The sequence below is a fragment of the Salvelinus sp. IW2-2015 genome, unplaced genomic scaffold (assembly GCF_002910315.2).
Source record: "Salvelinus sp. IW2-2015 unplaced genomic scaffold, ASM291031v2 Un_scaffold3189, whole genome shotgun sequence".
In the NCBI taxonomy this organism is placed as follows: Eukaryota; Metazoa; Chordata; class Actinopteri; order Salmoniformes; family Salmonidae; genus Salvelinus; species Salvelinus sp. IW2-2015.
In genome coordinates this window covers 54562-81059 of record NW_019944476.1, presented here as the reverse complement: position 1 = coordinate 81059, position 26498 = coordinate 54562, and the positions used below count along the sequence as shown (strand labels likewise).

Sequence of the window (26498 nt, the reverse complement as noted above, 5' to 3'; positions counted from 1 at the left end):
AAACCCTGCTGCCACCTCCCCCAACCCATTTTCTAAAAAAAACTCTCAAAGCCAACAGAAGAGGGAGGGAGACAACACCCCCTACTCACAACTKATTTTATTACACCCCATTTAATTCAATAAACACAACTTGCAGCTATTTTGATCTTCTTCTTGTTGAGTTTTTTTTTACAGACCCACCTGCATGCTATAGATTCTTAAAGTCAATTTGCWGTCTACTGTCTACTACAGTATCATTGTTATGAGTATGTTCACTGTGCCAGTCATTATAGCRAGTATAGGCTATAATAATGCCCTAACCTAATTGCAATTGACATAATAAGAGTTACATTTGAATAATTCCCTCATTTTATATATTTTTTAGAGGGAATAAATCTCTAATGCACTATAGATTATGCACGCCACTGTATGCAAGCCCCGCCTCCCCGCAGAATAAAGAATAGACATGAGTGGATCATTGCGGTGTCACTACAATGGGRACCTTAATTAAGCRAATTCATTGGCTTTAGACATGCCAATCATGCCTGTYTTGTAATCTGATTGGTGTGTGCACCACCTCYTGGCAAATGGTGTAGAAACGCTGAWGCACGCCATTCTGTTTATGATTTCTGTTAATGATTGACGCTGCTGTTTAAAGCTATTTTATTGTCTGCTTTATTTGTATTATAACATAGTTGGGGAGGACAGGGGAGAAAGGGTGGACAGCTGCCTGTCTAGTATTTGTCGCCTGTAGCTAGTTATAGGTCTTCTTGAGGAAGCGCCGACAGACGGACAGCTGCGCGACTTCGCATTTTCTAATAAACAGCAGCACGAGCGATGGCTTCGGCGTTGCATTTCTTACTGTATTTTTCATAAGGTGGCGAAGTCGACATTGTGAAGGTTTTATTCTGTGCTAGTTTCGTGGTTGCCGGCATGACATAGCAGCTACGAGCAAGAGCCGCTTCGATTATGGGAACATTCAGGTGGGCATTGCTGTTTTATTTATAAATGTATGTACATTTTTTTTACTGTTCTTGTTATAATTTCATGTGTCACATAAATATTTGTTATACATGTAGATGGKTCGAGCGAAGTTTACGTTTCTGCTCCAAAACAAAGCACTGTGTATTTTTTTTTACATTGAGGAAGCCTTAATCTTCATCAGAGGTTACTCGGCGACAGCGGGGCTGATACTGCTTCATTTCTCTCTTGTCGAATTAATACAGTGGTCTTCATTTGCATATTTCCGGAAAGCGAATAGGCCCCTCAAATGGAAAGGCAAGCGAAAAAGAAAATAGCCGAAATAGGCTAGCAACCCCGTAAATGTTTTCTGTAGCCTACAGTTTTAGGCACAGAATAAGAGGAGACATTGCTACGCCTCTTCGCTTGCGCGGCCTCCGTTGCATAATATCGTTTATACAATCGTTTGCATATGTTTTGAAATAGCTTCTTCTGTCACATTGCAACTGCCAGACATAGGATTGAACTGACATTTGAAATTGGTTGACAGATGCTGAGCTGAAGCATCATCTGCAGCGCGAGAGCCTTTGTGTACAGTACAGCCATTGGCATACGCTCATTGGCCAGAAATCTGGGCTAAGTGCCAAATCCACACAAACACAAAAACCGAAACAGGCAAAAGCCTACGTAATTACAAAATCCTCAGACAGTTCTTTGGTAGCCTATCAACGCAGGGTTATTTGTCCTTCAGATGTATTCTCTTTTTGCCTAGTGATGGTGCTAAGGCCGTTAGAATATTGTTACGTCAGAAATGGAAGTCCTTGGGATGGCTTTACTCCAAAAGAGAGAGAGCGAAAGATCTCAAACATTTTATTATGGAAGGGGTATTATGGCTGACTATAAAAAGTGAAGTATTCTGCCCACGGCATCTGCATTCAGTCTTTTTGGGGAACTACTTTTCAAGGAATAATACCTTTGCATTTCAGACTAATTATGGTTAATATTATAAACGCTAGATAGAACAGACTAGAGACATGCACCACCAAGTGAAAGCGCTGGGTAGATTTCACCAGCACAGGGTGTGTTGAGTGAGAAATCAAGTCATTGCTTTTAGCCTTATCTAGGAAATGCACTCACCATATAGAGAGTGAAACACACGGGCTCTCAAGAAAACAATTATCTGATCTTCACACATCCCCATGACCTTGTTTTGAAAAGAAATGCTATACCCGTTTACCACACACACGCAGATGGGGCATTTGAACATTATAGCTCAGTAAAAGTGACAGTTGGCATTCACACACAGCTGTGTAAACCTCACTTCTTTCTCATCATCCCTGCTACTTGCTGTTGCTACAGCAATCCATGCTGAGGTGAACTGTGAATGAATGGTAAGCTAATAGGCCTTTGTGATGTCAAATTAACAGTCTTTGTGTTTTACACCGGCTTGGCTGTGGTGTGTTTCTGCCGTACAAAACTGCTGAATGCCACAATACGGACCGTAGTAGGAGGGAGGGATATCATAAACCTGTCCTGATGTCTGTGTCTGTCTGGATTGCTGTCAGGTTCTGTATGTCTGTCTCTGCATCTCTGACAGGTTCTATCTGTTCGTCACACTGACTCTCTCACTGTGGTTGGTTGGTTGTAGCGATCAGCAGAGGCCTGCCCTGTGCTAAAGGTTCCACTCCATGATCCTGCTGTGCTGCTGACGCTGAGATACTGGGAGCAACTCCATGACCTGACATACCAAGTCTAAAACTCCAGTATCCTGCCCTACTGCAGCTACTACAAGCTCCCTTCTAGTCTGTTGTTCATATTATTTTGGAAGCACTTTACATTACAGCACGGAATAAAGCGGAAATAGAATGGTAACTAGTTAAATTTACTCACAAAGCAAACCATTATTTGCCCGGATGCTGTTATTGTGAATTGGAAACGTCTAGGAGCAACAACGGCTCAGCCGTGAAGTGGTAGGCCACACAAGCTCACAGAACGGGACCGCCGAGTGTTGAAAAAAATTATCTGTCCTCAGTTGCAACACTCACTACCGAGTTCCCAACTGCCTCTGGAAGCGARGTCAGCATAATAACTGTTTTTCGGGAGCTTCATGAAGGGGGGTTTCCATGGCCGAGCAGCCGCACACAAGCCTAAGATCACCATGAGCAATGCCAAGCATTGMCTGGAGTGGCGTAAAGCTTGCCGCCATTGGACTCTGGAGCAGTGGAAACGCATTCTCTGGAGTGATGAATCACGCTTCACCAGCTGGCAGTCCGACGGACAAATCTGGGTTTGGCGGAAGCCAGGAGTACGCTACCTGCCACAATGCATAGTGCCAACTAATGTTTGGAGGAGGAATAATGAATTGCCTGGGGCTGTTTTTCATGGTTCGGGATAGGCCCTTTAGTTCCAGTGAAGGGAAACCTTAACGCTACAGCATACAATGACATTCTATACGATGCCCTTTCCTGTTTTAGCATGACAATGCCTCCGTGCACAAAGGGAGTTCCAAATAGAAATGGTTTGCCGAGGTTGGTGTGGAAGAACTTGACTGGCCTGCACAGAGCCTTGACCTTAAACCCATCGAACAGCTTTGGAATGAATTGGAACACCGACTGCGAGCCAGGCTTAATCGCCCAGCATCATTGCCCGACCTCACTAATGTTTTTGTGGCTGAATGGAAGCAAGTCCCCGCAGCAATGTTCCAACATCTAGTGGAAAGCCTTCCCAGAAGAGTGGAGGCTGTTATAGCAGTAAAGGGGGGACCAACTCTATATTAATTCCCATGATTTGTAATGAGATGTTTGACAAGCTTTTGGTCATGAAGTGTAGCATAAGAACACAACACAAGCCATGGCAAAATGTGTAGYATTGCAGGAAACTAGCTTAAACTGTAAAATGTTTTCTTTTCCCCATGGCAAAATGTCTAGAATTGCGAATAGCATTCAAATTTGTTTTAAAACAGCAACATTTTGTTTCTGCTGCCATGGGAGGGCCTCTAAAAATGTTGGTTGGAGAAGGCACTGTTGGCCACGCCTACTACCACGCCCCCCCATCTATTTCCCCACCTAGTCAGGTGAACAGGGCCTTGCCCTTTTATTYTGATAAACAAGCCCGGGCAACCATTTCACCAGAGCTGTTGTCTTGGTTGCACTTGTTTTCAAGGATCACTGGTGTCTGGTAATGTACAGGAATGATTCACCTCAGTTCACAGTTCACTCTCTCTGGGAGTATAATTAACGTCACCTCTCTATTGGCCCATTCCAGTGTATGTGGCAAACTATCCAGACCTGTTCTGAAACCCCAGAGGGAGGTTTCATATGGCGTTAATATAGAGCTGAATGAACACACAATCAACTGGTGACACAATGTACTGGGGCTATTGTACCAAAGTGGCACAGGTTTAATAGTAATAGGTCAGATGGTTTCTGTTTCACGCCACACTAACTATACTGGTCCCAGATCAGTTTCGATCAGTGCCCCAGAAAAGGGGATCTGGTTGGTTCATCTACTTTGGAAAAGTGAGGCTTAAACCAATCCCATGGACATCCCGTGTATCGTTTATGTGTATATTTTCTGTTAATGCCTAGGCAAATGCAAGGGCATCTGGGGTTATGGTTTGGTGTACAGTGTTTAATCTGTTTGTAATCCATTTGAGGTTAACGCAGCAGTGCTGGTGATCCTTTTAATCTGTATCTTATTGAATCACAGACCTGATCAGGGTAAAATCGGCCTAGCCCCCTCCGACAATACACTCAACTACCATTGCAGAATAAATGATTAGTCACATCGCAATTCCTTTGGAGGGAGGATGGTGGAAATGTGTATTTTAAAGCCATGTTCCCCTTGGTATTCATGGAAAATGTGATTTATCATGGAGGGCGCTTATAGCTAAACTAGGAATTCAGGAAGCAATTCTTGTTCTAAATGTGGTGGCGTTTAGGAACTTGTGTATTCTGAGGGAGCTTCACCGGATTGACATGATATTCTAATTAGCCCAAATGTGTCTGGTCTTCATTCAAGCTTACGTCAAAAAGCAACTTATTCATTTAGATTCATCTCGCTTCTGATAACATCTGCTGTACAGGGCCATGGACCGATATAATGAATGTATATGAACTCAGCAAAAAAAGAAACGTCCCTTTTTTCAGGACCCTGTCTTTCAAAGATAATTCGTAAAAATCCAAATACCTTCACAGATCTTCATTGTAAAGGGTTTAAACACTGTTTCCCATGCTTGTTCGATGAAACCATAAACAATTAATGAGCATGAACCTGTGGAACGGTCTTTAGGACACTAACAGCATACAGACGGTAGGCAATTAAGGTAACAGTTATGAAACCTAGGACGCTAAAGAGACCTTTCTACTGACTGAAAAACCCAAAAAAGAAACGATACCCAGGGTCCCTGCGGGACAGGTACAGGATGGCAACAACAACTGCCCGAGTTACACCAGGAACGCACAATCCCTCCATCAGTGCTCAGACTGTCCGTAATAGGCAGAGAGAGGCTGGACTGAGGGCTGGTAGGCCTGTTGAAAGGCAGGTCCTCACCAGACATCACCGGCACAAACGTCGCCTATGGGCACAAACCCACTGTCGGCTGGACAGACAGGACTGTCAAAAAGTGCTCTTCACTGATGAGTCGCGGTTTTGTCTCACCAGGGGTAATGGTTGGATTCGCATTTATCGTCGAAGGAATGAGCGTTACACGAGGCCTGTACTCTGGAGCGGGATCGATTGGGAGGGTGAGGGTCTGTCATGGCCTGGGGCGGTGTGTCACAGCATCATCGGATTGAGCTTGTTGTCATTGCAGGCAATCTCAACGATGTGCGTTACAGGGAAGACATCCTCCTCCCTCTGTGGTACCCTTCCTGCAAGGCTCATCCTGACATGACCCTCCAGCATGACAATGCCACCAGCCATACTGCTCGTTCTGTGCGTTATTTCCTGCAAGACAGGAATGTCAGTGTTCTGGCCATGGCCAGCGAAGAGCCCGGATCTTCAATCCCTATTGAGGCAGCGGTGCTGGGACCTGTTGGATCGGAGGGTGAGGGCTAGGGTCATTACCCCCCAGAAATGTCCGGGAACTTGCAGGTGCCTTGGTGGCAGAGTGGGGTAACATCTCACAGCAAGATTTGGCAGATCTGGTGCAGTCCATGAGGAGGAGATGCACTGCAGTACTTAATGCAGCTGGTGGCCACACCAGATACTGACTGTTACTTTTGAATTTGACCCCCGTTTGTTCAGGGACACATTATTCAATTTCTGTTAGTCACATACAAATATTCATACAAATGTTCATACAAATATTTACACATGTTAAGTTTGCTGAAAATAAACGCAGTTGACAGTGAGAGGACATTTCTTTTCTTTTTTTTATAATTCACTTTGTCAAAGAAGGTCAGGCTGTCATAGCCATGACGATTTTGGGTGACTAGGGGAGGTCAAGCATATTAGAGACAACGGTTAATATGCAGCCATTACAGAAACAGAGGGAATACATCKACAACAGTGACGTCAGAAGAGCACAGGGTTCATAATACTAACCCTAGACACCAGAGCGGGAGATGAACTGGGCACTACAAAGTGGACTACTTTTGACCAGGGCCATTCCCAAGTAGCGCACTATATAGATCATATTGTGCCATTTTGGATGCTGCCACAGTCGCATGCACTTGGATGTTGTGGCGTTGAGGAACAAGCCACGTGTCAGCGGACAGACGGGCATAAAGATGTAAATGAGATGTAGCAACAGCGAGGTTAGGGCGAACAGGAGGGATTGGCGTGTGGGGCTGCCCTTGATGTCAAGCATGGCCTGAGGGGGAGGCACAGGACGTACAAGGAGGGAGAGAGGGGAAGGGAGGGGTGGATTAGGGGTTCAGGGGGAGAAATGGGGGACAGGGAGGGCTGATAGTTGGGGGTACAATAGGTCTGTCTGTTGCTGTGGACAGTTGGCGCGAGGATAGGAAGCTCTGAGGCGCACACAGAATGCGATAATTGTGCACGCGGATAGCGGTTTACATACAAACTCATGCATAGGCACAACACAGTGCTCACATTGAAGCTGCCCCCCATTCACGGCAAGGGAGAAGCTGCTGTTTACACACACACACAACAGGGCTCACATTGAAGCTCCCTCGTGTGCTGGGTACAGCCTTTGGTCCCCCAAGGCTATCTCCATCTCCAGTACTCTGCAGTCCCAAGTTCACCATGGTGGTGTCTTAAATTGCACCCTATTCCCTATATAGTGCAGTACTTTTAACCAGGGCCCAAAGGGCTCTGATCAAAAGTAGTMCACTATATAGGGTGCCATTTGGGAAGCACAACATATCACTTCCAGACACACTAAATGGGAGGACTTCCGCATTCAGCTACATTCAGTTCCATTTTTTGTTTGTTTTGTCCTACCGTTACCCTTAGAGAGAGTTAATGTACTGATAGCGAGAGCAGCAATAGTCCCACATACTGCTGTAGTCTAGCATGACTCACAGAGTTTGGACTATAGCCTGGCTTCAATGACATTGCTGTATACCTCCTCTGGTGTACATCCAACTGTAGCTGGACTGGAATGATTCCTGGTGAGATGACCAATGGGGATGCCAGTAATTTAGGGGATTCGTTTGCAGAGGGAGACTAGTGTTATATTTTCATAGATTTTAAGATTATTTCTTGCATTTGGTTTCTTAAAAGGTAACTATTATGCATTTCCATCGTCACAGTGAGCAGTCTTGAGGAATATCAAAGGTTAAAAGTGCAGTATTTATAGTGTCATAAGATTAGCTTTGATTAGGCTCCATATGGACAACTTTTCTCTGTTTCTATTGTTACATTGTTTTGTAGGAACTAGCTACGTGTCATTTCGAGGGAATATCGTGACGGTTTGAGGATGCTCGTTTGCCTGAGCTGCTGCTCTTCTGATGCAATTGGTCTCGTGCTAGTTAATGGCACTTTTGATTGGCCTCTCCCAGCGCATGAATGGCGTCCTTGTCCCTCCATCCCTCTGCAGTGTTTTCTCCCTTCAAACATWATTTTTTTCTTCTCTGGGCAGTTTTTCTGCTTTCCTTGTCATTGTCGCGCTTCAGTAGACATATGTATCGGTGTGACTATGGCGGATATTAAAACAGCTAGGATTTCTGTCTGGTGTGTGTGTGTGTGTGTTGTAGTCATAGAGCTGTTCAGCATTCCAATGGTGGCTAGCCCATTCCCCTCATCTCTCTCACTCTTGCAGATGTGCATAAGCCCTACCTTCTGGGATTCCATTTGTCAAATGTATGCTGAATTACCCTCGGCTTGGGGTTAGGCCTCTCTCCTCTCCCTCTATGTGGATTGGGGCCACCAGCTCGGCTTACCCAGTAATAGCGCTCCCATACATGATGCAGGCCAGGGCTGTGCTTCTGTCCATAGAAATATAATCASTAGAATGGAAATGCTATGAGGGTGCAGTCAAATTGCCATGGCCTGAGGTGTTTTACCTGTTCGAATAATTATATTTCTATAAGGCTGTCAGGGTTTTCTTTTTCATTCTAGTAATTATATTTCTATGGTGCTGCCTGGCTGTCACATACAGGAGTGGAAACACCATAGAACTAGAATGAGTTGAACAGAAAGCAACCCAAGCCACTGCAATTTGGCTGCACCCTCATGGGATTCTCATTCTTGTAATTCCATTTCTATGGTGCAGCTTGGCTGCCACAGACAGGAGTGCAGAAAGGAACTCCTGAGCAGTGTTGCTACCTTCATGGTTAAACAGTAGCAGCGGGACCTCTGGCTCTGGTTTATCACTGACAAATGGTTCCCCCCTATTGGTTTTGTGATTAGTAGCTACATTGTGCAGTGCACAGTCTGTTCTTGGCTTTACTAGAGGGAGGAGATAGGATAGTGGACTGAGAGAGCACCAGGCCTTGCCTACCCGGCCTCGCCTCACATAGGCCAGTAGAATGTTGCACATTGTGAACCACAGGCCTGAGTGCACGCACGCACGCACACACAAACAACAAACAAAACTTTCCTTATCAGAAAATGGGATTTCATGGGTTTAACCTCAGTTTAAATTGCCATTCTTTTTTTTTTTTTGTCAATGGATTTGCATGAGAAAACAAACAATTATAAAATATAATACTTTGAGGAATGTTGTTTTGTATTTACATAGGCCATGTTGATATACTAGCAATCTGCAGAGCTATCTTTCTCAACACATCCTTTCTAGTTTGCTAATCCAATCACCTTTTAATGCAGTCTCTTCCTGACAATATACTACGGCTAAGGGCTGCTGTTATGCACTACATAACGCAGAGGGTCAAGTTTCAGGAGCTCCTTTAGCACCTCGTACTCAGTGACTGCCTGCAGGGAGAAAGTTTGTTGCGGGGCAGGGGAAAAAAGAGGGAGAAGCATCGGGGATAGTCACAGAAGGGATGGGAGATGAGGAAATGTTGGACGGGCAAGGAGGCATGGCTGAGTCAAATAGGAATCCTGACTTAATGAAGTGGTGATTTAAAGAGCTCAGCCATGTGCTWCTTGTCAGTAACAACCACATCATCAACTTTAGGGGACATGGGCAGCTGCGAGGAGGAGGGTTTTCCAGAACTTCTTGGGGTTATACCCACAGAGAGAGAACTTCTAATTTTCTTTATGGGGGCGTGTTTGTTAACAATACCACCAAAAATATATAAAAAGAAGGTCCAGGTGTCTTTGASAGAGGGGATCAAGCTGATTCTATACCATTTTACAGAGGCCAGTTCATGATGGAAGGCTTGCTAATTAAAGTTTTTTAGCAAGGGTTTATGACAAATCAGGACAGGTCGTTTCACTGCGCAGCCATTACAGAAAACACCAGACTGATACCTATCAGGATTGTTTGTGYAGATAACATCGAGGAGAGTAGCCTTTTRTGGGTGTTTGGAGTCATACCTTGTGGGATTGGTAATAATCTTAGAGATTTAGGGAGTCCCATTGCTTTAGGACTTAGTCAGGTGGTTTAAGCATGTCCCAGTTTAGGTCACCTATCAGGACAAATTCAGACTTAGTGTAAGGGGCCAGGAGAGAGCTTAGGGCAGGTAGGGTACAGGCCGGTGCTGATGGAGGACTATAGCACCCAGCAACAGTCATCAAAGAGCTATTTGAAAGTTTAATACTTCAAACCAGCAAATCAAATTGTTTGGGGACAGACTTGGTGGAGACAACTGAGCACTGAAGGTGATCCTTGGTAAAGATTGCCACTCCGCCACCTTTTGGAAGATCTGTCTTGCCAAAAAAGGTTATAACCAGTAAGGTTATCAGTATTCAAAACACTCTCCTTAACCACCTCTCAGTAATGACCAACACATCACACCCTACCATACCCCTGTCTGTACATTATGCCCTGAATCTATCCTACCATCTATCCTACCACGCCCAGAAATCTGCTCCTTTTATTCTTTGTCCCCAACGCACAAAACGACCAGTTTTGATAGGCTTCAGCCATACCCTCATCCTACTCTGTTCCTCGGGTGATGTGGAGGTTAACCCAGGCGCTCTCATTTCTTGACTTCTGTAACCTTAAAAGCCTTGGTTTCATGCATGTTATCAGAAGCCTCCTCCCTAAGTTTGTTTTACTCACTGCTTTAGCACACTCTGCCAACCCTGATGTCCTTGCTGTGATTTTCATTTTCCSTCAAGATAGAACTGCCAAAGGGGGAGGAGTTGCAATCTACTGCAGAGATAGCCTGCAAAGTTCTGCCATACTTTCAAGGTCTATGCCCAAACAGTTCGAGCTTCTAATTTTAAAAATGAATCTCTCCAGAAATACGTCTCTCACTGTTGCCGCCTGTTATAGACCCCCCTCAGCTCCCAGCTGTGCCCCGGACACCATATGTGAATTGATTGCCCCTCCCATCTATCTTCAGAGTTCTTTCTGTTAGGTGACCTAAACTGGGATATGCTTAACAACCAGGCAGTCCTACAATCTAAGTTAGATGCCCTCAATCTCACACAAATTATCAAGGAACCCACCAGGTACAACCCTAAATCCATGAACATGGGCACCCTCATAGATATTATCCTGACCAACTTGGTTTGGCTTGGTTTTTGCTCTGACATGCACGGTCAACTGTGGGACCTTATATAGACAGGTSTGTGCCTTTCCAAATCATGTCCAATCAATTTAATTTACCACAGGTGGGCTCCAATCAAGTTGTAGAAACATCTCAAGGATGATCAATGGAAACAGGATGCACCTGAGCTCAATTTGAGTCTCATCGCAAAGGGTCTGAATACTTACAGTACCAGTCAGAAGTTTGGACACCAGCTCATTTGAAGGGTTTTTCATAATTTTTTTACTATTTTCTACATTGTAGAATAATAGTGAAGACATCAAAACTATGAAATAACACACATGGAATCATGTAGTAACCAAAAAAGTGTTAAACGAATAAAAATCTATTTGAGATTTGAGATTCTTCAAAGTAGCCACCCTTTGCCTTGATGACAGCTTTCCACACTCTTGGCATTCTCTCAACCAGCTTCATGAGGTATTCACCTGGAGTGCATTTCAATTAAAAGGTGTGCCTTGTTAAAAGTGAATTTGTGGAATTTCTTTCTTTAATGCGTTTGAGCCAATCAGTTGTGTTGTGACAAGTTAGGGGTGGTATACAGAAGATAGCCCTATTTGGTAAAAGACCAAGTCCATATTATGGCAAGAACAGCTCAAATAAGCAAAGAGAAATGACAGTCCATCATTACTTTTAAGACATGAAGGTCAGTAAATCATGAATTTCAAGAACTTTGAAAGTTTCTTCAAGTGCAGTCGCAAAAAATGTGAAAATAAAGAAAAACCCTTGAATGAGTAGGTGTGTTCAAACTTTTGACTGGTACTGTATGGAAATAAGGTATTTCTGTTTTTTATTTTTAATTAATTAGCAAAAATGTCTACAAACCTATTTTCGCTTTGTCATTATGGGGTATTGTGTGTAGTTTGAGATTTTTTAAGTAGTCCATTTTTAGAATTGGGCTGTAAAGTAACATTTGGAAAAAGTCAAGGGGTCTGAATACTTTCCGAATGCACTGTATGTATGTATACTGAACAAAAATGTAAACGCAGCATGCATTCAAAGATTTTACTGAGTTATAGTTCATATAAGGAAATAAGTCCATTTGAAATGAATGAATTAGTCCCTAATCTCTGGATTTTACATGACTGGGAATACAGATGCATCTGTTGGTCAGATACCTTTAAAAAAAAAAAAAAGTAGGGGTGTGGTTCAGAAAACCAATTAGGATATGCTGTGACCACCATTTGCCTCATGTAGCGCGACACATCTCCTTTGCATAGAGTTGATCAGGCTGTTGATTGTTTCCTGTGGAACACGCTGTCGTACACGTTGATCCAGAGCATTCCAAACATGCTCAATGGGTGACATGTCTGGTGAGTATGCAGGCCATGGAAGAACTGGGACATTTTCAGCTTCCAGGAATTGTGTACAGATCCTTGCGACATGGGGCCGTGCATTATCATGCTGAAACATGAGGTGATGGAGGCGGATGAATGGCACAACAATGGGCCTCAGGATCTCATCACAGTATCTCTGTGCATTCATTTTGGTAGAAAAATTAACATTAAATTCTCTGGCAACAGCTCTGGTGGAGATTCCTGCAGTCAGCATGCCAATTGCACGCTCCCTCAATTTGAGACATCTGTGGCATTGTGTCGTGTGACACAACTGCTCATTTTAGAGTGGCTTTTTATTGTCCCCAGCACAAGGTGCACCTGTGTAATGGTCATGCTGTTTAATCAGCTTCTTGATATGCCACACCTGTCAGGTGGATGGATTATCTTGGCAAAGGAGAAATGCTCACGAACAGGGATGTAACCACATTTGTGCKAAAAWTTTMAGAGAAATAAGCTTTTTGTGCGTATGGATCATTTRTGGGATCTTTTATTTCAGCTCATGAAACATGGGACCAACACTTTACATGTTGCATTCATATTTTTGTTCAGTGTATGTCCTCATGCATATGTCCTCGTAATTCAAACGTCCTCTAAATTCACAACAGATTTGAGGAACCCTGATCCAATTGGCTCCGGCACCACCCTACCAGGTGACCCTACAGCGGGGGAGACGGGTAAGGAGACCCAGCCACAGCCTCCCCTGTCCAACATTGCATTGCACTGTGCCCACCTCCACCATGTCCACCCCCAGCGGCAGCCCCGAGAGAGAGTGCTCCACAGGGGGACCCAACCAGCTGGAGTGTCCCCCTTCCTCTCCCCCTGGCATGGACCATTCCATGGGAAGCCCCCTCCTCAGCCCGGACTCATCTTGCCAAGATGCCATGCTCTCGGCCCCCGCCGCCTCCCCCGCCGACTCGGAGAGCCTGAGCCCTGACGAACTAGAGCTGCTGGCCAAGCTGGAGGAGCAGAACAGGTGAGAAAGAGATGGGAACCGGGGTTCACATGTGTTGCACAGTAGCTACAGGTAAATGCCAAAACACCAACATAAAGTGTCTTTTAATAGGGCGTTGGGCCACCATGAGTCAGAAAATCTTCCATCCACCTTGGCATAGATTCTACAAGTGTCTGGAACTCTATTGGAGGGATGCGACACCATTCTTCTGCATGAAATTCCATCATTTGTTTTATTGGTGGTGGTGGAAAAGGCTGTCTTAGGCACTGCTCCAGAATCTCCCATAAGTGTTCAATTGGGTTGAGATCTGGTGACTGAGACACACACACTTTAAACCCCCTATACTCCTTTGATACCCCTCTTTCAAAGTCACTGAGATCTCTTCTAGCCATGGTAGCCAAACTAATGGCCAACTGGGCATTTTATACATAGACGCTAAGCATGATGGGTTTTTAATTGCTTAATTAACTTAGGAACCACACCTGTGTAGAAGCACCTGCTTTCAATATACTTTGTATGCCTCGTTCACTCAAGTGTAATTTATTTTGGCAGTTACCTGTATGTTTCCATTAACTTGTCCAGTGGTTTTGTGTAGATATTTAGAACGTTTGCGTAGAAAATAGATGCGACAATTGCCTGCCACGTTGCGTTTTCATTGAACTGTCTTGTGTCAATTTAAAAACAGCTGGACGTAAAGACATCCCATGAAAAATAACACAACTTTTTAGCAAAAACGTGTCAAATAAAAATGAATTGGTTGACATTTTTCCATGATCCATTTAGGCAAGTTGCACATTTAATAAACTGGAGGCAGCCTGTATGCTCTCCCACCTATCTGTTTCATGTCTGAGGTAGCTCCCAAAGCCAGCATGGATAGAATGCAAGAATTGACTAATATTCTAAGAATTCTCATGTGCCACCTTATCGCCATGGTGAAACTTGCACTCCTTTAGATCTGAAATAATTGGATCTTGAACTTGCATCCAGCCATCCAGGCAACCAGAAAAGAAAGGCTAAGCAATTCAGGCATTATTGAAAGTCACTGCAAAGGCAAAAAAAAAAATTGGACAAATAGTTGGATTTAGAATTAAATGTGGAAACGATGTGCCACTCGTAGGCCTACCTTAAAAATAATTTGACAATAATCTATTACATAAACAGTTTCCATCATAATTTCTTGCAATAAAGAAAGTTCTACAAAAGAAAAATCTACTCCTATTGAAKGGATAAAAATGTTGTTATTCTGTAGAACATTTCTCCTATATCTGCCGTTTCCATTACACATGTCACAAAGATTTTTTTTGCAACATTGCTTTTGTCGAATAAACCTTGTTCAATGGAAACCTACTGTTAGGTTGTGACTGGTCTCGCATGGCTGCGTTCAAGATCCCTGCGCTGTTGTGAGAATGGCATTTGCTGATATTTTGCCAGYTAAATGATGAGCCACTCATACAGACAGGTACAGTCCAGCGATCCAACTGTGTCACAGCACATGGCTATGAGGTTTCCAGGTCAGTATMGGGTAACAGAGGTTAGCCTCTCCCCGCTGTGGGTAGCTCCAGAGCAGATGCACTGAGCAGATGTGTCATTGGGTTGGAGGAGCTTCTGGCCAAGGTCTAGCGGGCCGGCTAGGCTAGCTGAGAGATGCTTTGATGCCAGAGCTGGAACATGCACTGTTGCACCTTCCTCTTCTGCCTCTGTGAGCTGGACGTTTGCTGTTACTGGCACGGTATTATAACCAATGTGAAGGCACACACTCGGGGTGCGTCCCAAATGGCACCCTATTCCCTATGTAGTGCACTACTTTTGATCAGGTTCCAGACGAGCTCGGYTCAAAAGCAGTGCACTATATAGGGAAAAAGCTGCAATTTTGGAKACACCCTCATTGTCCCTACTATCAGAGTAGCTGCTTTGGCACTGATAAGTATCTCAACAATAYGCCCAGTGCCAAGTCACTATCAGAGAGGTTTCAAGGTTCAGTAACTTGACCTAGTGGTGTTAAAGTTACTGCTGGTTCTTTGTGCTCTCCAGTGTTTTACATGACATTCTCCCACACGAGATTTTCTACTACATGGAGTAACAATTAAAAACGTTTCAAGTAACAGTCTAATTTAATGCAAAAGAGAATATAACATTACGCCTGAAAAGCTTAACATTATGGATTAACAATAAAAAGATCAAAGCAAGTAATGGAAACAAGACTAGTGTAATGAAAGCATAAGTGGCTCTTGATTCACTCATATGACCCTTGTCTGACCTTTGACCCCTAACACCTTGACACCCACAACCCCCCCTCAGACTTCTGGAGGCGGACTCAAAGTCGATGCGCTCGATGAGCGGCTCGCGGCGGAACAGCGGCTCGTCCCTTGTGTCAAGCTCCTCTGCCTCGTCCAACCTGTCCCACCTGGAGGAGGACACCTGGATCCTGTGGGGACGCATCGTCAACGAGTGGGATGAATGGAGACGCAAGAAGGACAAGCTGCTCAAGGTGAGGGTGGTGGATGAGTGATTGAGAGACTGATAGAGCAAAGGGAAGAGAGGGGAGAAGATGGAGAGATATGATAAATGAGGGGGAAAAGTGGTGTTGGAGGGCCAGTAGGAGGCACCCTTCCCCTTGGTCTAAAAAAAAAATATCCRAATGSCCCAGGGCAGTGAATGGGGACATTGCTCTGTGTAGGGTGCCTTCTTTCAGATGGGATGTTTAACAGGTGTCCTGACTCTCTGTGGTCACTAAAGACGCAAGAATGGTACTTATCGTAAGAGTAGGGGTGTTAACCCCGGTGTCCTGGCTAAGTTCCCAATCTGGCCCTCATAACATCACTGTCACCTTATCATCCCCAGCTTACAATTGGCTCATTCATCCCCCTCCTCTCCCCTGTAACTATTCCCCAGGTCGTTGCTGTAAATGAGAATATGTTCTCAGTCAACTTACCTGGTAAAATAAGGGTTAAATAGAAAAAGAGGAGATATGACATGGGAGTCGTGGGCAGAGGAGAGATGGATGGATGGGTAACGGAGAGGGTACATAGGGGTTAGGGGGGATAAGATGGAGAGCGGGGACAGAGGAGAGAGGACGAATAAGGGGGAGAGAGAGGACTGTAGGGAAGGTGAAAGTGAGAAGAGATGGATGAGATGGAAAGGTCAGAGTGCGGGGAAGAGCAGAGAAGATGGAGGGAGAACATTGAGGGAGAGAGCAGACAGAGCTAGGGAAAAGGATGGAAAAAGGGAGAGGGGAACAGCAGGAGAGATTAGAGAGGAGAAAATGGGAGCGAGGACAAGTGAGGACAGAGCACAGATGGAGGGATAAGATAAGTGAAGATTAGAGACATATGAGATGACATAGATATTCAGTATAGGCTAGGATGTGGAGTTCTACAGTAAACTGAGAGTTTGATTCGTAATTAAACCTTTCTTTTCACCTCCAGGAGCTGATCCGCAAGGGCATCCCACACCACTTCCGGGCCATCGTGTGGCAGCTGCTTGGTAACGCCACAGACATGCCAGTGAAGAACCAGTATTCTGAGCTGCTCAAGATGTCCTCGCCCTGCGAAAAGCTCATCCGCCGGGACATCGCCCGCACCTACCCCGAGCATGAGTTCTTCAAGGGCCAGGACAGCCTGGGTCAGGAGGTGCTCTTCAACGTCATGAAGGTGAGGACATTTTCACCTTGAGCATGATTTTCTTTGTTGTTGGTGAACGTTGTCTCTTAGGTTTACTTGGACAAACAGAATAGATTTGGTATGATTAGTCCTTTTTGTACTATTTTGTTTTTATTTAACCTTTATTTAACTAGGCACTAGTGAGATTTGCAGTTGGATGAACAGTTAGAAGCAGTTACATCTGCATTGCTGGCTGTTTGGGGTTTTTGGCTGGGTTTCTGTATAGCTTTTTGTGACATCTGCTGATGTAAAAACGGCTTTATAAATACATTTGATTGATTGAGTTAAATGTGTATGTGAACTGTATGGGCCGGCTTCCCAGACACTGATGAAGCCTAGTCCTGGACTAAAAAGCATTGCAAATGGAGAATCTCTAAACTGAATCTGTGTCCGGGAAACCTCCCCAATGAGTATAGGTTTGTTTATATTGATTGATGTCTGTGTGTGCAGGCGTATTCTCTGGTGGACCGGGAGGTGGGCTACTGCCAGGGCAGTGCCTTCATCGTGGGCCTGCTGCTCATGCAGGTAACGTCTCTTCAGCAGCCCTCTAGTCTAGACATTCCCCTCTCTTGCTATCGCGCTACGTTGTGCTAAGTACGGAATTGTCCTGATTCTACCCTTTTTCGTTGCTTATACAGTATGAATAAATTACCTCTGAGCTCCTGATTAGTGTGAATGTACACAGTCACACAGCCTGACCCTGTCTCTCCTGCGCCCCTCTAGATGCCAGAGGAGGAGGCGTTCTGTGTGTTTGTGCGTCTGATGCAGGAGTACCGTCTGAGGGAGCTTTTCAAACCAACCATGGCTGAACTAGGCCTCTGTATCTACCAGTTTGAATACCTGCTGCAGGTAAATAAACTTTAGGACTTTATTCATCTCCATATGTCACGCTGGCCAATGTAGAAGGTTGGATGTGTCCCAAATGGCAACTTATACCCTATAAAGGGCACTACTTTTGACAAGGGCCAATAGGTCAAAGTAGTGCACTATGTAGGGAATATAGTGCCATTTAGGATGCATAATTGTCAAATAAACTAAAACCTTAAGGGCCTTGCAGGTGTCTGGGATTGAAATTTTAAAAAATTGCCTCAAATATCTGGTTTTACTTAAGTATGTATATGGTGTACTGTAGTTGGGGAATAAGCACAGCTATTGCAATTATAGAGTTGTCCACTTTGGGGCAGCAAATAGATTCATACAGCACAGATTTGTTCTAGGTTAGTCCTTACATTTTTTATAGTACCACTTTGAAACCATTACAGGTTTGTAGCTTAACTAAAACCCCTATTATTATAAACTYGGTGGTTTGAGACCTGAATGCTGATTGGCTGACAGCCATGGTATATCAGACCGTATACCACGGCTTTTTTTACTGCTCTAATTACGTTGGATACCAGTTTATAATAGCAATAAGGCACCTTGGGGGTTTGTGATATATGTCCAATATACCAGGCACTCGTGCATAAGAACAGCCCTTAGCCGTGGTATATTGGCCATATACCACACCCCCTCGTGCCTTATTGCTTAATTAACTCCTCTCGTCTCTTCCCCTCTCATCCACCCTCTTTCTCTTCCTCTTTTCCCTCTCTCACCTTATCCCAACAGGAGCAGCTCCCGGAGCTGAACGTCCACTTCCGTTCTCAGAGTTTCCACACCTCCATGTACGCCTCCTCCTGGTTCCTCACTCTCTTCCTCACCTTCCTCCCCATGCCCGTTGCCACACGCATCTTTGATATCTTCATGTACGAGGTAAGAGACTCACCACTGGTGTCTTGTGTGAGAATGTGTTTGGGTGAACATACTTTGAAAAAAATCAACATAGTGGATCCCATAGACATTGTTTGATTTTAAATGTAACCTTTAATTACAGGTTGTTCTCATTAACATAAAATATATTCTACAAGAGAGTCTTGTGATGTAGCACTATGAGTGTGTTGACTTGAACTTTGATTCCCTGTCTTCAGGGTCTGGAGATTATATTTCGTGTGGGCATGGCCATTCTGCAGTACAACCAGACTGACCTCATCCAGCTGGACATGGAGGGCATGTCTCAGGTAACAACCACTYGGCCCCCCATAGGGTTCTGGTCAAAAGTAGTGGACAATATATGGTGCCATTTGGGATTAATCTCTTTTTTATTTTTTACTTAACTAGGCAAGTCAGTTAAGAACAAATTCTTATTTACAATGATGGCCTAGGAACAGTGGGTTAACTGCCTTGTTCAGGGGCAGATTAGATTTTTTTACCTTGTCATCRTGGGGATTCGATCTTGCAACCTTTCGGTTACTAGTCCAGCACTCTAACCACTAGCCTACCTGTCGTCCCAATAAAAGGCACTACAGCAGGGTTCCCCAATAAGCTGTTTCACCAGTAAGTAATTCAGCTTTAAGGGACCAAATTCGTCTAGTGGGTGATTTTATTTGGCCCCCCAGGTTTTCTGAGATTTTATTTAAACAAAAAAAAATCTTCCTTGGACATAAAAGACTGGAAAATTACCAGAACATGAGCTCAAWGTGATTTTAATTTAGGAAAAATMTTCCCAAGTATTCCCACTGATAAATGGAGGCATATGTGATTGTATCACAATGTAATTAAGATTTGAAATTCAAATTGTTTTGTCAATTACTATATCTGTTCTTTCGGTCAATTTGCAGTGTACAAATTATTTATAACTATGTTCCGGCTCCCCACCCATCCGCTCAAGGAAAAATCAGCACACAGCTAAATGTAATTGGGGACCCCTGCACTATAGTAAAATCATGAATTATCACTGTAGATAGACACAAGACTTGCTGGAGGCAAGAAAAACAAAAGGGTGAAATGAACCATTGTTTAAACATATGGTCATTTCTGAAGTGTCTTTACTTCAATTATCATGTGATACCCACTGGACGTATTATTCTTCCCTTTCATAGTGTATTAACAGACATATCTTTCATAGTGTATTAACAGACATATTTTTCATAGTGTATTAGCAGACATATTTTTCAGAGTGTATTAACAGACATATTCTTTTTCAGAGTGGTATTAATAGACATTATTCTTTTTCACGAGTGATTAATAGACATATTCTTTTTCAGAGTGTATTAACAGACATACTTTTTTTCAGAGTGTATTAACAAGACATATTCTTTTTCAGAGTGTATTAACAGACATATCTTTTTCAGAGTGTATTAACAGACATATTCTTTTTTCAGAGTGTATTAACAGACATATTCTTTTTCAGAGTGTATTTAACAGACATATTCTTTTTCAGAGTGTATTAACAGACATATTCTTTTTCAGAGTGTTTAACAGACATATTCTTTTTCAAGTGTTTTACAGACATATTCTTTTTCAGAGTGTATTAACAGACATATTTTCTTTTCAGAGTGTATTAACAGACATTTCTTTTTCAAGTGTATTACAGACATTTCTTTTTCATAGTGTATTAAGAGACATTTCTTTTTCAAGTGTATAACAGACATATTCTTTTTCATAGATAGATATTTATATGTATTAACAGACATATTTTCCTTTTCAGAGGTGTATTAACAGAATATTCTTTCAGAGTGTATTAACCTATGACAATTCTTATTTTCAGAGTGTATTAACAGACATATTCTTTTTCAGAGTGTATTAACAGACATATTTCTTTTTTCAGATGTTATTAACAGACATTATTCTTTTTCAGAGTGTTAACAGACATATTATTCTTTTCAGGTGTATTAACAGACATATTATTTTTCAAGTGTATCAGACATTCTTTTTCAGAGTGTATTAACAGACATATTATTCTTGTCAGAGTGTTTAACAGACATATTATTTTTCATAGTGTATTAACAGACATATTATTTTTCAGAGTGTATTAACAGAACATATTATTCCCTTTCAGAGTGTATTAACAGACATAATTATTCCTTTTCAGAGTGTATTAACAGGAAGACATATTTCCCTTTCAGAGTGTAATTAACAGGACAGATTTATTCCCTTCAGAGTGTTTAAAGACACAGATATTCTCGTTCAGAGTGTATTAACAGGACACAGATATTCTCGTTCAGCAGTGTTATTAACAGGACACAGATATTCTCGTTCAGAGTGTATTAACAGGACACAGATATTCTCGTTCAGAGTGTATTCTATGAAGCTCTAACCATGTCTCTTCCTTCTCTCAGCACTTCCAGAAGGTGATCCCCCACCAGTTTGACAGCTGCCCAGACAAGCTGATCCTGAGGGCCTACCAGGTCAAATACAACCCCAAGAGGATGAAGAAGTAGGTTCTGCTTCTGATCATTGTTCATTAGAATAACAATACTGGCTTTAGGTTGTAGACTACAGTTAATATGGCCCAATGGGCCCTGATTTGTGGTGTTGTTYCTATACAAAGCATACTTTCAGTTTAAGATTATTAGTTTCAGATTTATTTCCACACAGTCAAATGCATAAATGTAAAATGGAAACACGTTGTATGAATCTAACTCTACTAAAATGCTTTTATTTGCCAGGTTGGAGAAGGAGTACACCACAATCAAGAACAAAGAGATGGAGGAGCAGATAGAGATCAAGGTGTGTGTGTGTCTGTGTGCTCACGTGTCTAACTTCTTCTTTGAGCTAATCTATTAATAGACCAACAGAATTTTTTTTCTTCTGTTTTACTTACAAAGTCCCCAATTTAAAAGCCTTGTATGACTAATACATGTTCCTAACTGTCTRTCTACCCGTCTTAAATACACATCCACAGAGGTTACGCACAGAGAACAGGCTTCTGAAGCAGAGGATTGAGACATTGGAGAAGGTAAGAGATGGAAACTTGGCTTCGAGTCAGACACTCACTTTAGCGCTAATGCGAATAAGGTTTATGATGGACAATAAAACACAACCAGAAACATGAAGCTAAAATATAGCCATGCCAACRAAGACTTATATCCTGTCACATTTACAGAATAAGTGAGGTGACTTAAGTTGTGAATGTACCTAAAGACAGAGATCATGTCTGTTGATTTTGTGTGCGTGAATGGATGATTTAAATGGATGGGCCTTATTCCAGACCGGAGCCACTGAGTCTCTCCTCCTTTTCCAAGTACTCTGGCTTTTCTTCCCCTCTTGCTTCTCTCCTGTTGTTCTCTGAGTAATGCTTGTTGTCTTTCTGTTCTCTTTTTTATTCCTTCTCTCACACAAACCCACTGCCACTCTTTCACTCTGTACTATGATTTCTTTCTTTCTCACCCTCCTATTTATTTTCTGTTGTCACATTTCCGTTACACGTTCGCCCTGTTCTTATCCTTCATTCCTCGTCTTTGTCTTTATTTCTCCCTATTCTCTCCTTATCCTCCTTTTCTTTTCTTATCTTCTTCCTCTCCTTCACTGGTGTTGTAGGAAAGTGCTGCTCTAGCAGACAGGCTGATACAGGTACAGTACTGGAAAACCATCTCTCCTCCTCTAACACCTTCCTTCCTCCTGCACTTCCTCTCTCTGTCTTCTTGACAGTGACCAATCAATGTCAATGCCTGACTGCTGCATGAGAGAATGTTTTGTTGGTCTGTCTGTCAGTCCGTCAGACCATGCTCCCCCTTGACCGCATGTGCGTCTATGTGTGTCCATGGCAGGAGCTCTAACACTAAGGCCTACAGCCTTGCATGTGGCTTGTGGAAACACAGGCACTGTTTTATGCCCTTTGTCATTTATTAGGATAGAAATGTCTTTGCAGGGTAATTACAGCCTAATAGGAATGGATACAGAAGAGCCATTTATATTCTACTCTGTCAACTCCTAATATCGAACTCTCCAACAGTGAAGTGTTGAACAGCTAGCCGCAATTCCCCTCTAAATTCAACCAACGTTGTCCATCCCCCCCTCAGACACATTCCCTATAACTGACACGGCCCCTCTGTTTCTGACCCGTGTCTTCACTATTGCAGGGTCAGGTGAGGCGGGCGCAGGAGGCGGAGGAGAACTATGTGATCAACGCGGGAGCTGGCGGTGGTGAGGCAGCAAGTTCAGCGTGAGCAATCAGAACCTGGGAGAAGCCGCAGGCGACACCATTGGAGAACTGCAGGCGGGAAGAAGGTAAGGACATGATTCTTGGAGTCAGTGTGGGGTGAGATATTGGGATGGCTGCAGGCGGGGCACGGGGACTCAGATGTAGGAACTGATCTAGAAGTCAGGCTTTCACTCTGAGATTTATGAGCAAAATTATCCAATAGCAGTTATTGCAATGGATAACAAGCTCTAACAAGTTAATAATTGGCAAAAAGCCATGTTTTTGATGGTGCCAGTGACGGTTTATGGAAAATCCAGCAATTCGGCTGTATAGTTCTGTTGTTGCCCTTGTTGGATTCTTTGGTTTTGTGTTTGTTTGGGGAACTGACTCACTTCTGACGTCTTCTGCTCGTAAAATATGCCATCATTTTTTGCAAATTCTTAGTCATTAAAAAATAATGACATTTAAATCGATGACATGACAAATCTCGGCAGAAAAAAATAAAGGCGGTGTGTGAGAACGGTGAAGTGTCAAAGTGAATTTCCCCAACTCAGTGTGTTGAGTTGTGACCTCAATCTAGCCAGAGTGACACAGTTAGTGGATGTTGGATATAGACAGTATCGGTCTGCTTCATAATCAGTGAGTAAAGTACTACTAAGTATTTTTGGGGTATCGGTACTTACTATTATATTTTGACAACTTTACTTACTATGTCGTAAAGAAAATGTGGTACTTTTTACTCCAACATTTTCCCTGACACCAAAGACTCGTTACATTTGAATGCTTAGCAGGACAGAAATGTCCAATCGCACACTTATCAAGAGAACATCCTGGTCATCCATACGCCTCTGATCTGGCAGACCATAAACACAAATACTTGTTTTAAATGATGTCAGAGGTGGAGTGTGACCTGCTATCTGTAATGAAAAAAAACAAGAAAATGGTGCTGTCTGGTTGCTTAATATAAGGATAAATAATTACTTGCTCTAAGTATTTAAAACCAATCCTTTAAGACTTTACTCAAGTAGTATTTACGGGTACATTACTTTACAAGTATTAGAATTTAGTACTTTTCCACACTGACATAATTAATGTCAAAATATGTGGTATAACATTTTAAAGAAAATATGTCTTAGTCAACGCGCAGTGTAATTCACATGTTTCATACCATAACATACTAACAACATGTTTGTTCCAACCAGTTCGCTATAATCTGTGTAGGATGTTGGATTGTAAGTTTAGGGATCAATTGATATCGTATAACGTAAGTGTTTGGTAGCGCTTGATGAGTGGGAAAGGCTGCCAACACTTCTAGTTCTCTCATGGGTATATCTGAAAACTTCACTAAATACAGACATGAATCACTAAAGTAGCCTGTTACCGTACTCACATTACAGCATTTTCTGTGTGTGTTCTTTAGGATGGTGTTGATTGTCAACTGTATTGAATGTTCCTAATGTAGAATTATTGCTCTTCAGTTGCCAGCAGCGCACATCGCTACACTTATAAATCAAAACTATTTTTTGTCACTGCGCCGAATACTTACAAGCCCTTACCCAATAATGCAGTTTTAAAGACAATATTTACTAAATAAACTACAGTAAAAAAAGGGAACAGAATAAAATATCAACGGCGCTTATACAGGGGATCCTGGTACAAGTAATGTGGTGGGGGTAAGGGTTAGTCGAGGCCCTTAATGGTATTAATTTTTTGATGCAGTAGGGGGTGAAATGCTAAATGCATTGATATAAACAGCGAGTAGCAGCAGTGTAACCCATGGGGGTGGGGGGGCCAATGCAAATAGTCTGGGTGGCCATTTGTAATTGTTCAGCAGTCAATATGGCTTGGGGGTAAGAAGCTGTTAAGGAGCCTTTTTGACCTAGACTTGACAATTTCGGTACCGCTTGCCGAGCAAGAGTAGCGGAGGGAACAGTCCTATGACTTGCCGGTGACTGGATGTCTTTGGCAACTTTTTTGGGGCCTTCTTATCCTGTAGATTCACGATCATTTCTTTGTCTTGCTCCGTTGAGGGAGAGGTTGTTGTCCTGGACACATACCAGGTCTCTGGACCTCCTCCCTAATATGGCTGTCCTCATCGTTGTTGGTGTCAGGGGCCCTAACCACCGTTGTGTGTCAACAATTTAAATGATGGTGTTGGTGTCGTCGTTGGCCACACAGTCGTGGGGAAAGGGAGTGTACAGGAGGGGACTAAGCACATCCCCTGAGGGGCCCCGTGTTTGAAGATCAGCGTGGCAGAAATGTGTTTGTTTACTACCCTTTACCACTGGGGACGGCCCTTTGGGGAAGTCCAAGATCCATGTTGCAGAGGAGGTGTTTAGTCCCAGGTTCCTTAGCTTAGTGATGAGCTTTCGTGGCAACTATGCCATTCAAACGCTGAGCGTAGTCAATGAACAAGATTCTCACATAGATGTTCTTTTTGTGCCCGGTGGGAAAGGGGCAGTGTGAGTGCGATTGATGAATTGTGTCACCTGTGGAGCTGAGGCCGGTATGGAATTGGAGTGTGTCTAGGGTTTTGCGGGATGATGGCGTTGATGTGAGCCATGCGCAGCCTTTCAAAGCGTTTAATGGGTACCGAGGTTAGTGGCTACGGGGGGTAGTTCACTGTATACGGCGTTTTGGATGTTTGACCTGTTCAAATCATAGTGTTATAACTGTGTTCATCCGGGCTGGTTGTGTATGACATTCTAATGTATCGATGTAGACAGAAAGCATGGTGAGTGTGGACAATGTCGGTGATGTTGATGGGTAGACAACAAGACAATCGCTGTTAGACCAGCTGGTCCTAGTACATAGGGGTTCAAGTTATTCAATGTGGCGCGCTGTGTGTTTTAGCAGCTGTGTGCCGCCTGTCGGCGTTGTGTTAGTTGTGTGCTTGTGTGTAGTGGTAACTGCTAGCAGAACTAAGGTGACTTTGTCTCAATGGTGCACTGCATCATGTATGCAGAATGTTTTTTGTTGTTTTAAAAAAAAAAATCTTTCCTACACACCGCACCACACTATTTTAGTCTATTCAACACGTGTGGAGGTCGTCAGCGTCTTGAAATCGCCGTTTTTGAATGAAGTCCAACTACGCATAAAATAAAAGATGATGTGTTTCTGGTTGTACATGTGTCAGGAACCACATCTTTCTACATGAGTTAACGTTTCACCGTTTAAATTCAAAGGGTTTATTGGCAGGGGAAACATGTTTACGTTGCCAAAGCAAGAAATGGACATAATAAACACAAAGTGGAAATTACCGAAATAAACAGTAAAACATTACACTAAAAGTTTAAAGGAATAGAGAATCTTCAATGTCATATTATGGCTGTGTTAACCGTATGTACAGTGTTGTAACATGTGCCGTTTCTCTTCGTGACTCAGCACAGCAGTCGCACTACTGTGAGTGCAGCGTCTCACATTGTTTCCTTGACTGCATAGCTCACTCTCATTTAGTCTTTCCAACACATGACCTGCGCTTTCGCATGCTACTAGAATTGGGGGGCCATGGAGACAATGAGTGGTATACAGGTGTTCGTGTGGTGGTGTGTGTGTGTGGTGGTTGCT

General features: G+C 43.1%; 1 protein-coding gene across 1 annotated transcript in view; it reads left to right on the top strand.

The window, feature by feature from the left end:
• Positions 1 to 581: 581 nt before the first annotated feature.
• LOC112075480 (EVI5-like protein) overlaps positions 582 to 26498 on the top strand; it is a 40216-nt gene continuing 14299 nt past the window's right edge. The window contains 14 exon segments of the mRNA XM_024142479.1: positions 582 to 962; positions 12967 to 13334; positions 15612 to 15801; positions 16739 to 16963; positions 17423 to 17497; positions 17696 to 17821; positions 18578 to 18721; positions 18937 to 19026; positions 21127 to 21224; positions 21457 to 21517; positions 21693 to 21746; positions 22328 to 22360; positions 22870 to 22917; positions 22919 to 22945. Coding sequence (XP_023998247.1) covers positions 13099 to 13334; positions 15612 to 15801; positions 16739 to 16963; positions 17423 to 17497; positions 17696 to 17821; positions 18578 to 18721; positions 18937 to 19026; positions 21127 to 21224; positions 21457 to 21517; positions 21693 to 21746; positions 22328 to 22360; positions 22870 to 22917; positions 22919 to 22945 — 1407 coding nt within the window. The 5' untranslated portion in view covers positions 582 to 962; positions 12967 to 13098.